Genomic DNA, 13,834 nt, shown 5'->3' on the forward strand with positions numbered 1-13,834 from the left:
GACACAACTGGTAAGATGACAGGTATACATAATCCTTATCTAGCAAAACTAGTTCAGTGGATTATAGATACTGGTGCAACCAATCATATAGTATCCAGTATAGATATACTAGATAAATATAAATCCACTATCATAAAAAGTAAGAATCCAAAACCAGTCTATCTGACAAATGGTGACATTTCTATGGTAACTCATACTGGTTCAAGTTCAATATCGCCTAGAAGCACACTTCAAAATGTGTTCTTATTGCCTCAGTTTAAATACAACTTGATGAATCAAAGGCCACAAAAGAATTAAAGTGTGCAACCTTGTTTTATCCTGATTTTTGCATATTTCAGGATTTCTCAACTGGCATAGTGAAAGAGATTGGTAGAGAAGATGATGGACTATATCTACTCAATCAATCACCTCAAGAACATACATATCATGGAATTCTATCAGCTAACACAAATGCACAATGTAGCCAATCAAAGATCAACCTATGGCACATGAGATTTGAACATGTGTCTTATTCTATTTTGTACAAGTTACTGTCTACTTCAAAAAACAATATATCAGAAGTAATCAATAAATGTACAATATGTCCATGTGCAAAACAGATTAGATTTCCATTTCCTGCAAGTAGTATTAAAAGTAATGATTGCTTTGACATTGTACACATGGATGTTTGGGGTCCATATAAAGTTCCCACTATTGATGGTTTCAAGTACTTCTTGACCATAGTTGATGATTACAGTAGAATGACATGGATTTGCTTGTTGAAATTGAAATCTAATGTATGTGTCATTTTACAGTTTTTCCTGATATATGTGAAAACACAGTTCAATAAAACTGTGAAAATCTACAAAACTGATAATGGTGCAGAATTTGTAAATAGTATATGCAGTACCATGTTTAAAAATGCAGGCATAATTGATCAAAGATCTTGTGCCTATTCCCCTTAGCAAAATGGTGTTGCTGAGAGGAAACATAGACATATCTTAGAAATTACAAGGGCACTAAGATTTTAGGCCAATATCCCACTAAAATTCTGGGGATATTGTGTACAAACTGCAGTATATATCATAAATAGAATGCCATCATGATCTGTAGTTGGTGTTTCACCTTATGAGAAGCTTCACAAAAGAAAACCTTCTCTGAATTATTTCAAAGTGTTTGGATGCTTGTGTCATGCAAAAATTGTACAACAAACTGATAAACTGCAGTCTAGAACAAGAACTGCAGTATTCATGGTATACTCAGAAGTACAAAAGTATGATCAGACTTCTAAGTCATTTTTTGTCAATAGAGATGTAGTTTTTAAAGAAACTGTGTTTCCTTTTAGACAAAATCTAGCTGGTCCACCAATTTTCAAACAAGTTGAGGTTCCTCATTATAAAGAGCCTATGTATACTACTATTTCTGCTAATGATCTGATATCTACCATGGCTCTTATTCACAATGAGATAGGTGACTTGAGTGATAATGCAGTGCATGATCAAGATATCCAACCTTAATAACCATATCAAGAGGAACAGCAAGAGCAGCCAGCAGTTCACACTACAAGTAAGTATAGAAATAGCAACAAAAAATTTAATATTTGGCAACAACTTAGTTTTATTGTTGGCAAATGAACTTTTTTGTTGCCAAAGAATTTAATTTTGTTGTCATTGTATTGATTATTGTTGCAAAAAGTACTTTTGGCAACAAAACAAAAAAGTTGTTGCACGTTGTTACAATAACAGCCGCTGGGAAAAGTCTATGCAACAAAAAAAAAAAAATTTGTTGCCAAATATCTTTTTGCTTGTAGTGTCAGGAACCAATATTACAAGTACCAGCTGCAATACTAACTAGAGTCTCTACAGGAGGCAAACATCCTCCAATATAGATGAAGGATTTTGTCTCTTTAAGCTCTATAAACCAGGATACACTCTTTCCAATCTCAAACTATGTGTCTTATGACAACTTGGCTCCTAAATACCAAAAATTACTTAACTGCTTTCTCTGCTATTTCAGAACCAAAAACAAACGAAGCTACTAGAGATCCAAGATGGGTGGATGCCATGCAAGCTGAAATAGATGCCTTACAAAGCAACAACACTTGGGAGATAGTTAGCTTACCAGAAGGAAAATTACCTATTGGATGTAAATGGGTATATGATTAAGTACAAAGCATCTGGGAAGATAAAAAGATTTAAAACAAGACTAGCTTTCAAAGGGTATAGCCAACAGGAAGGGATTGATTACCAAGAGACCTTCTCTCCTGTGGTAAAGATGGTGACAGTAAGGACAGTGTTGTCCATTGCAGCCTCTCAGAATTGGCATATCCATCAAATGGATGTTTACAATGCATTCTTGCAAGGTGATCTGTTTGATGAAAATTACATGGATCTTCCACAAGGCTTTGTGAGTCAGGGGGAATTTAAGACATCTAAACAAGTTTACAGACTCACAAAGTCCTAATATGGACTGAAACAAGCTGCAAGACAATGGAATGCAAAGTTGAAAGAGGTATTAGTAAAGTTGCAGTTTGTACAAAGCCAACATGATCATTCATTGCTTGTTAAAAAGAGGAGAGAAGGAATTGTGATCATATTGGTATATGTTGATGATCTACTAGTAACTGGTGACAGTCTGGTTCAAATTGAAGAAGCAAAAACATCCTTACAACAAGTATTCAAAATGAAGGACTTGGGAGAATTGAAGTTCTTTCTTGGCTTAGAGTTTGCCAGATCTAAAGAACGAATCCTGATGCATCAAAGGAAATACTCCTTGGAGTTAATTTCAGAACTTGATTTGTCAGCTGCTAAACCAGCTTGCACTCCAATTGACACAAATGCAAATCTAACAACAAAAGAGTATGATGATTATTTGAAAAAGACAAGCAGTGAGAGGGTCAAAGACACTAAAGATCCACTACTAACAGATGTAACTGCATATCAAAGGTTGATAAGAAAGCTATTATACCTAACTGTCACTAGACCAGATATTGCATTTGGAGTACAAACTCTGAGTCAATACTTACAACAACCTAAGAAAAGTCATATGGATACTGCCTTAAGGGTTGTGAGATACATTAAATCTCAACCTGGCCAAGGTATACTGAAGTCAAACAAGCCCATTCAGACTATGAGTGTACTGTGATGCTGATTAGGCAGCCTGACCTCATACTAGGAAATTAGTATAAGGATTACTAGCCAAGTTAGGAGAATCTCTTGTATCTTGGAAGTTAAAGAAGAAAACAACTATATCTAGAAGCTCTGCAGAAGCAGAATACGGAAGCATGGCATCTGCACCCTCAAAACTCACTTGGTTACTTGGATTATTAACAAAATTGGAGGTGAAAATTAAACTACCTCTGATCATATATAGTGACAATAAATAAGCCGTACAGATAGCTGCAAATCCAGTTTATCATGAGAGAACCAAACATATTGAGATTGATTGTCAGTTTATTAGAGAAAAAATACAATAAGGGAAGGTACAAACTCAATACATCTCAACAAATGAGCAACCTGCAGACCTACTCACCAAAGGGGTTACAGGAGTGCAACATCACTATCTAAATGCCAAGTTAGGTGCATTGAACATATTCATGCCACCTAACTTGAGGGGGAATGTTAAAGAGAATAATACAAGTTAGCAGTTAGTGTAGTTAGATTATTAGGTGATTAGTGAACTGTTAATGAGCTGTCATTAGCAGTTATGATCAGTTACAATTATAACTAATTCTATGAAGTTGAGTTAGTTAGAATGGTCACTGATATACTAGTATATATACATGATATATCACATTGTAAATGTAGACTTAAGCATTCTATTATGATCAATGAATCTTCTTTAGTTTCTTCATCTGATAACTGAATTCTTCTTCTTCTCTCTCAATCATCTCTCTCTCTTCATTTCTTGTTCAATTCACAGAACTCTTTAATGAAGTTCTGATCATCTTCAGTTTAATTATTCCTAACTAATGGCTGCCTCTTGAATTTTAAAATAATAAAAGTTACCCTAACTTTTTACCTCTGATATTTTTTGTAAAATAAAATTTAGGGATGAAAAAGATTTTTTGTTAGGAAAATTGAGTTTTGAAAGTAGTCCAAGGGAAAGCAAATTAAAATTGATGAAATTAATAAAAACCTGATTCTAGTATCTCATCTTGTAATTAACAAAGTGATTAATACAACCATTGGATTTATCATTTATAAGAAATATTAAATATAGAGGATTGAAGGAAAAGCATGCTTACGCCTCAAGAAAGTATTTCTCATTCTTATAAAACCTATAAACTGAAACTTTTTCGACCTAGAACTAAAATTATTAGAAAAGGGAAAAGAAAATTTTAGAGATAAAAACCAGAAGAACAATTTGATTTAAAATGAAAAGCTGCGGTCTAATAATAATCCAAAGATGGAAAGCGCGAGTACAGCTACATGCTTGAACTCATGTGAGAAAACTACTTAATACTCCTACTTCATAGTGATGAACAAAGCCTTTAGAAACTAGGGTACTACTTAATTATTGTTCACATTGGAGTAATTAATTATTACCATCTAAACCATCAGTTTCATCTATAAATACTTGAAACCCTGTCAGCAAATTTAGAAACAATTCTCAGATCTCTACTCCATAAACCACCGTTATTTTAGGATTAACAAGCTAAGTACTTGTATTCTTCATAGTTATAACTACGTGCTCCATTATTTTGCCTCCGTTCTTTCTTGTTTCTTTTCTCTTTACTTAGATATCCATCATCCATCAATATTAGTACAATGGCAGTATACTCCGATCATTCTTCTCGTCCAATGGGTTACAGGTTTCACCCTACGGCCAGGGAAGTCATGAAGTATCTATTAGGGTTTGTGAGAAACGAAACACTTCTGGAACAGTACGAAGTCATGCAGAATGTTGATCTTTACGCGAATAAGGACCCGTGGAAGATTTTCGAAGCTTATGAGAATATCAAAAACACTCGTTACTTCATAACTCCGCAAAAGAAAGGGAAGGGCACTTGGAAATCTCAAAACAAAGGCCAAGAGGTGTTTGATGATAAAGGGAGACTCATGGGGTACGTTAAAAGTTTGAAGTACATCCCCTCTAACAAATCTTCGAACAACGTTAATGGTGAGTGGTTGATGACTGAGTATTCTTTGTGTGATCATTATGTTGATGCTGGGGAAATTAAGAACAAGGGCTACATAGTTTGTAAGATCAAGAAGAAGGAAAAACTCGGTGATAAAAGAAAAGAAAACAACGCCAACAATATTGAGGTTAACGATGAGAATATGCAAGATGTTGCAGAATATATCGATTCTGTACTACAAGATGATGGAATAGCAAAGGGTGAAGAGAATATTACGGAATATCTAGCGGAGAATGAAGTCGAAGATCATGTTCTTGCTTTGTTGGATTGTTCTGATGATGAGGAGAATATTGAAGAATGCCTAGATCAGGGGGATGAAGTACTCGAACACCATGCACATGCTAATATATTAAGGTCCGCCGAAGATGTCGATCTGGATAGTATAAACTTTACACTGTAAATTTATGCTAGGTTTCATTAGTTTGATCCCAAGCTAGCTTTAATTTGATAAAGACAAGTTTGTAATGTTTTCTCAATCGATATACACACTCTGATTTTTTTTAATTACATTTTTCTGTAATAAATTAGTAACTAGCTACTAATACTAATATATGATCGACGTAATTAAAGATATCGATCTCCTTAGTTAATTCTGAAGTTTCTCGATATATTCCTATTTGTCTCTCTCAAAGATATACTGTGTTATTGCTAATTAGCTAGCTACCCTCTTTAATGTTAAATTACATGGGGTATGGCAATCTCAAGCTTGTAATAATTGCTCCAGTCATGAGATCACCCTCATAAATTAACTAAGAATTTTTAATAAAGATGGCCATTGTCAATTTTATAACACTATAAATTAGTAACTAGCTACTAATACTAATATATGATCGACGTAATTAAAGATATCGATCTCCTTAGTTAATTCTGAAGTTTCTCGATATATTCCTATTTGTCTCTCTCAAAGATATACTGTGTTATTGCTAATTAGCTAGCTACCCTCTCTAATGTTAAATTACATGGGGTATGGCAATCTCAAGCTTGTAATAATTGCTCCAGTCATGAGATCACCCTCATAAATTAACTAAGAATTTTTAATAAAGATGGCCATTGTCAATTTTATAACATTATACGTACTACTTCCTCCGTCCCAACATAAGCGTTCCTTTAGCTAAAAACAAATTGTTCCAAAATAAGTCACTTTAGGAATTTAAGACCAAAATTAGGAAATGTTTCGAACTATGTCCTTAACATCAAAGAAGTAGTCCTCTTTAATATTGTTCAATTATAAAAAAAAACATCTAATAAATAAGAGTAACTTAATAAACTAAACATTGTATTTTTTTTTTTAATGGGCGTGAAATTAAAGAGCTAAGGTGACACTTCATTTGGGATGGATAATTACTAGTTCCAAACTGCTATCTAATTCTTTGATTTTTTTTTTTTTTTAAATCTCAATTCTCAGATGTCATGGAAATCATAAGAAAGTGAAATAATTACAAAGAGATTTCTTTTTTACTTATATATAATAGAATGTACTTTGGAGTATCCACTGTATAAGGACTAAGGTTACGAACTATGAAGGAAGAAATTTTCAAGAAAATAATTTACTATTTGGTGTTTGGTTGATCGAAAATGTTCACCATGGTAAATCATGACTTCCTCACTTATATATGAGCAGATTTTCTTATAATTATCTGTATTTTAAATTTCATATTACTAGCTTCAATTAACACTAATGAGAAATATAATTATTACTGAGCAATATTCTTCCGAGGAATTTTAATCTATAGTTTGGGAATAACAGAAAAAACAATATAGTTGTAGTATGAAACTTGTAAAACAATATAATAGTTACAGAGAGTTTTAACCATTGTAAAATCACGCAGATGACTTATTTTACCCCCGTGCCTCCTCTTATTAAGTGTTATCAAACACATTGCCATTTGTCATGCCAAGAAAATTTTAACCGATGAAAGTATAGCTTTATAATTATAATACTTATTACAGAAATGTGATAGTGTTTTTTTTTTTTTTTGGAAAAATTACACTGTGGGTTAATTAGGGTAACAATGTTATCAAAATTTACTCACATTTTCAAATCTTACAAAAACTGGCTACTCCCTCCTCCTCCCCGCCCCCCCTCTCTCTTCCTCCTCTCTCTCGCTATCTCTCTCTCTCTGCCTCATCTCTCTTGCTCTCTCTGCCGAGCCTACGCTCTCTCGATCACCAAAAAATACACACATCTGGTGGTGGTGAGCGAAGTAGTGTGGCTGGTGGTTTTTGCTGGAGCTCCGGCGTGATCTCGTTAAGGTAGAGATAGAGATGAATGGGGAGGGAGAAAGGCCGCTACTGCTTCTCGGACGTCGTTGGTGGTGTTGGAGTTCACCGGAGAACGAAACTCCGGCGACGGCTGGTGGCTGCTGCTACTCCGTCGTTGGTGATGTTGGAGTTAGTTTCTATATAATAGTGTATAAGAGGTGTGTATACATTCATATACACACCTCTTATACACTATTATACATTTTTATGCAGCTATATACATAATGTATCTGTCTTGTATAAAAGTGCACTTCTTATTCAAAAACCAATCCGGATCTATGTTTATACCCATTATACAATATTGTATAATTGTGTATAAGTGCGTATTTTCGTGTATAATTGTCACGACCCAAACTGGAGGGCCATGACAGGCACCTAGCCTTACTTGCCGGGTACCACTAGACATACATTTGTAACGTAATCATAAGCATAGGTGGGCTATTAGGGCCACCATGAGATAACTTGCTGACTCATAGAAGTAATAGACTGAAATAAGGCAAGTCTGAAAGGACATAACTATAAAAAATAAGCTGGACATGCTGTACGGGCCGACAGGGCCGTACAACATCTGACTGTACATAACTGTCTACAAGCCTCTACTGGAGTACAAGACATAACGTGGTCAGGACAGGGCCCCACCATACCCATACATATGCATATATAACCATACTGACTCATAAGGAAACTCCGGAACAAGTGGAGTACAACAACACTGTCTGCTAAGTTGATATACTACTGGGAGAGCCGTCAACGTGTATATCAAGACCTGCGAGCATGAAACGCAGTGTCCCCAGGCAAAAGGACGTCAGTACGAATAATGTACTCGGTATGTAAGACATGAAAACAGCATAATAGAGACATGAAAGTAACATGAGACAAGAGAGAATCAACCTATACATCTGAACTGCCTCTGAGGGCTAATGATATGCATAAATACTGTGCATGCATGAGGTCATATATATATATATATATATATATATATATATATAATATGCGCGTATATAACGCCTGTCAAGCCTCTGTGAGCATCCCATCGTATCATATCGGCCTCTATGGGCATCATCATCATCGTCATTATCATCATGTAACCAGTTGATCAGGTGGTAGTGCGTATATAATGCTGTCACCTTCCCCATACCCCGTACATATATAATACATAATATACGTGTATATAACGCCTGCGGGATCACAGGTCTGTACATGTGTATATATATATATATATATATATATATATATATATATATATATATATATATTGTTGCACCCCATTTTTACCAAAGGCTGAACAAAGCACAACTTACGGAACTCTGAAAGAATTAATTATGTACAAAGTCGCCACCTAGCATTTAAGGTATACTAGGGTACCTATAAATTATTAATATATGCAGCTTAACATGGTCTACGAAAATAAGTGAGATTCTAGGTAAGGGTTCAAATTATTCCGAAGGGAAGGTGTTAGGCATCCTTCAGAATCCACAAATGTGGTTCCCGGCTGGACCAATTTAACTATACGAGGGATGTGTAAAAAGGCTTGATTATTATTTACAAAAATTAATAGAATTTAGACTAAAGAATAACTAATATGACTATTCACATAAATAATCACGCAATACGTATTTTATACATATGTGATATAATAATTATTTTAAAAAAAAAGTTATGTGCAACTTAGAAGCTTGGGTATGTGAAAAGGGTATAAAGAATGGACATGAAATTATTTTGCACTCAAGGTGAGTTAACTAATTTAACTAGCTAAGTATGTACGCCTAATCAATTAATTATGAGAGTACATTCTAAAGCCTAAATATTGAGGCAAATCACCTTATTTATTTACTTAAGTGTGCTAAGCTATTGAATTAAAACTCTAGCAAAACATGATAACTATAAGAATATTAGCTACAAAAATAATAACTGCCTAATATTAATTTGTCTAAAACACATAAAATTTAAATCACCTAAGCAGATCACAAATAAATAACATCAACCTGCACCCTAAAAAAGTAAAGTTTCACTATATTTTATGCTTGTATAATTTAATAATGTAAAAAATATATATATAAACAGAGAATTTAAGAAGCTATTTAAACTTCTTTTGAGTGTCATCTTCAAAAAGTAACTCCGGATACCTGCATGAGACTTAATAAAAATGTTAGTAAGAAAATAAATAACTATCGGATGAATTAAAGAAATAATGAATAAACTTAAAATAAAAAAACCCGTCTTTGTACATGGAAGGCCTTGGAAATCGACGGAAATTTCTTCATCGGCCATTATGTAACACTTCCAATCTCCACAAAGGCATTGTTGTCTTTTAATCCAAATGTCATTCAATGGCTTTGCTGCCATTATCTCTATAACGATACACACAAACAAGCTTTCTAAACCCAATAAAAGTTCCTCAAAGCTGACTTTTTTATTCCCAAAACTTAAGCAACTCTTCAAGAAACTTCCAATAACATATTCTAATAATCAAATCAAGAAAACCCCACTTCATTTCAAAGAAAGAAAACAACAGAAAAGCCAATGAATCTTGAATTGGGCACCTATGCTATATGACTAGAGAATAATAAATTACAAGGGAAAATAGAGAATTTATTCAAGAGTATCACAGATACAAAAATGAGCACTATTGAGTAGAATAATCAGTTCTTAATGAACCTTCAATTGCAAAATTAAAAAGAAAAAAAAAACAAAAGCCCAATTCAAATATGATGAAACAAGATTTTTGGGGTGAAAAGTGAACAAGTGAAGATGGATTGAAGAATTCGAGCCAATAATAGAGAGATGAAAGGAGCAATAAGTAGAGTTAATGGGTCGAATTGTAATAAATAGGAATTTGCTGAAGCCCTGTATTGATTCAACCATGGTGGAACTTGGAAATCCATAGCTCCGATTGCTGTGAAATAGGCTTGTCTTTTATGCCTTTTTTTTTCTTTTGGTTTCTTTTGTTCTTCTTTTGGGAATTTAGTAGGAAGTCAAAGGTATACTGAAGATGGAAAAGAGCTTCACTGTTTGGATGGGCGTGATTGTGGTGGATCTACGGTTGTTTGGTGGATTAGTGTTCGCCGGAGCTCCGAGCTCCGGCGTAGTGAGGGATGGTCGGGGGAAGATTTTGCCCAGTTCGTCGGTGGCTGGTTGCAGCCCATCGGAACAGTGATAGGGAAGAGGGAAAGAGTGAAAAGGACTGCTGGTTGGTTGCGGCGTGGTGGTTTGTGGCTGGGAGACGGAGTTGGTGTGGTAGGAAGATGAAGGGCGGTGGTTGATGTGGTGATGTGGCGGCTGGAAAGAGGGAGAGAAGGTTAGGGCAGAAAACATTTAGGTTTTTGAAAAAAAATCTGATGTTGTGATGTGTGTGTGTAAATATATGTAGAAGATGAATATCCCCTCCCTTTTCTTATAATGCAAAATGGCCCCTATTTTGTCCAAAGAATAGAAGATTGCACCCTTTTGTCTCCTCAATGCTTACCTTAATCCCTTTTTAAAAAAAAAATTATGAAACCTTGACTTGATCGGATTTTACTCTGCGTTAAAAAATTAATTACTCCGATTTTCTCTGCACTGTCAGACTGTACTAAAATATAGTTAATTAATACATGTATAAATAATAACGCAAGTATAAAATATAAACATTAATGTCTATGATATGAAAATGTATTGCTATAAACAGTGTTTTAAAAGGCGTTTTCGGGGCGAGCCTCGGGGCGAGCCTCGATGCGAGGCGTACCTAAATTGCCCCGAGGCTATGGTGGGGGGCGAAAGTATCGAAAGGCGTACGCCCAGCAATTTGGGGCGTACGCCTGGGCGTTTGGGGCGTACGCCCGGGCGTTTGGGGCGTAAGCCCGGGCGTTTTTTTTCAAATTAAAACGAAATTTGTTAAATAAGTCCTCAGTATAATGCCCAAATTCTCAAAAGTCAACATGTAATTACTCAAATGTTTTAAAAAGGAATTGAAACATTAAATTTAAAAGTCAAGACTTTTTTTTATTGCTAGAATGCCTAATATATGTTCTTTTCCAACTATTTATCTTGTCTTCTACTATCTCAAAAAAATAACGAGCAGTCACTTGTACTTGTAAGTAGCGTATAATAGATTGTTCTAATTAGTTTTTTTGTGGGGGTAGAGCATATATATATATATATATATATAGACGTATAATATATTGTTCTAATTAAATTTTTTTTTTGTGGTGGAGCATATATATATATCTCTTGAGTTCAGCCGGTGCTCTTTGGGCCCCATCGTCACGTGAACTTTTATATATATATATATATATATATATATATATATATATATATATATATATATATATATATATATATATATATATATATATATATATATATATTTATTTATTTATTTATATATATATATATATATATATCACTTATTTATAGTTTTCTTCATTTTTTACGCTATTTCACCTATTTAAAAGTATTGATTATAATTATATCATTTTATAAAATATTAAAAATTAAAACCCCATGGGGCTTACGCCTCGTGCCTCGGGGCTTACGCCTCACTGAGGCAGACGTAAAACGCCCCGCCTTACGCCTTCGCCTTTTAAAACACTGGCTATAAAATTAAGAAACAATTATTAATTGCACAAAAAATGGTAGTATTACGCTGTACATGTGCAAAATAATGATTCTTGAAAAAATGACAATAAATTGAGAAAATTCCTAAAATAAGGATAATCATCAATAAATTGTTGAAAAAATGTAAAAATGTGTAAAAATGTATTTCGTGCTCTTTAACGAATCAGGGCCCCCCAAAACGTTAATTTTAAGCACGTCGAGCCAAAATTAGGTGTCAACATATATATTATAATGCAATGCATGAATATGATAACAGTACATCCTGAATCTGTGGAGTGACTAAAGTCGTTATACCTCCGAACATCTTTATGAGACAGCATTTTCCTCAACAAGTGACTCTATGAATCATACTGAATCTGTAGAAAGGCTTACTGAAAACAACGTTATAGAATATGAATCAACATGGAACATCCCTAGCTACTAAGAATGGAGTCATTATGGAGTAGCGTTACGTTTACTTCCGTTCATAAGGATCATGTCAAAAGAAGGAAAGTTAGCCTTAACATACCTCAAGTTGTCCAAGCAATCCAATAATGAGCTTATTACAATTAGCGCGCTAATCATACAACAAAGGAATGCATACATAACTTAGATGCGCTAGTATACCACGTGTATCAACTGATAACTCGATTCCAATAAAACGGGCAACATCTCCCCTTATCCCTTAGTCACAATAACATATGCATCAACCAACAACAACCACAACAAATTTACATAAGTTTCTTAAACTTACTTCAACAAGTATCCCAAAGTTACACAACAAATAACCCAAAATATACTTCGTAAACGATTGTTTATCCTCTCTTCCTTTTCATGTCTATATAGCAAAATCATGACAACATGATAACACCATCACCTATTACCCATTTACCATAGAATTCCAGCGATAACATGCCAACGACAACAACTAACATATCATATGAGCCTCTTATATTTCCTTCAATAATCATACAAGAATATACGTCAATCAACTCTCAAGTATACTAATATACAAGAATGATATACACTTCCCTTCTTCTCACCCACGAAGTATAAACTCAACAATATCTTAACAACATCAAATACTATCCATATACATTGAAATCACCCTAATAACACAGCAACAACATGATCAAGATCAGTCCACAACTCAACTTATATCCCCAGGCAAGTTTAAGCTTTTCTCTTACAATTCCTTCCCCCAACAAATTGTATAAGAGCTAAATAACATCATAAACATGAAGATGGAGTAGTAACTTACCTCCGGAGTTCAACAACAATTCAACACAGAGGTTTCTTCAACTTTAAGTTCTTTCCAAATCAACCACAAAAAGTATACTACTAGCATTCAATACCCAACTAGGGTTTGAAAAGCACTTTTGATCTTTCATTCCTCTTGGAGGTTACTTAGATATATTTAGGAGAGGGTTTTAGAGCTTTCATGGACTTAAGGTTATGTTAAATGAAGTGAGAAAGAGCTGAAGTCGATATATATATATATAAAAGGGTTGCACCGCCTCAGAAATATGGCCACGTATACTGGCCGTATAAAATTATACATAGGGGTGCTCACGGTTTGGTTAAAAACCAATCCAAACCGAAAACCAAAACCAAAACCAAACCGATTAAACAAACCATTATTTACTTGGGTTAGGTTTGGTTTGTTTTGAATTTTTAAAAACCGATAATATTTGGTTTGATTTTGGTTTTACTAAATTCAAACCGAAGAAAAAACTGAACTGAACCGACAAATTTTATACATAATTTTTATAATTTTATATATACAATATATTAATTTTTATAAATCTTTTAAATAGTTTATATACTTTTTAAGCAAAATTTTATTTAACTCTAATAAGCTAATGAACTTTATACCTT

The 13,834-nt window shown here is 34.1% G+C and overlaps 2 protein-coding genes across 2 annotated transcripts in view; both read left to right on the forward strand.

Moving 5' to 3' along the window:
* The window catches only part of LOC132645075 (V-type proton ATPase subunit D-like), a 39,304-nt gene that overhangs the window by 18,462 nt on the left and 7,008 nt on the right, over window positions 1-13,834 (forward strand). The gene's annotated exons all lie outside the window — the stretch shown is intronic.
* LOC132644268 (NAC domain-containing protein 96-like) lies at window positions 4,749-5,519 on the forward strand. Its single transcript, XM_060360854.1, has one exon. It carries the CDS (start codon window positions 4,749-4,751, stop codon window positions 5,517-5,519), a length of 771 nt encoding a protein of 256 aa, XP_060216837.1.

This window comes from Lycium barbarum, chromosome 6, assembly GCF_019175385.1.
Source record: "Lycium barbarum isolate Lr01 chromosome 6, ASM1917538v2, whole genome shotgun sequence".
In the NCBI taxonomy this organism is placed as follows: domain Eukaryota; kingdom Viridiplantae; phylum Streptophyta; class Magnoliopsida; order Solanales; family Solanaceae; genus Lycium; species Lycium barbarum.

Bases quoted from the DNA above. Each gene is read 5' to 3' on its own strand.
- LOC132644268 (XM_060360854.1), top strand. From the start codon at position 4,749: ATGGCAGTATACTCCGATCATTCTTCTCGTCCAATGGGTTACAGGTTT.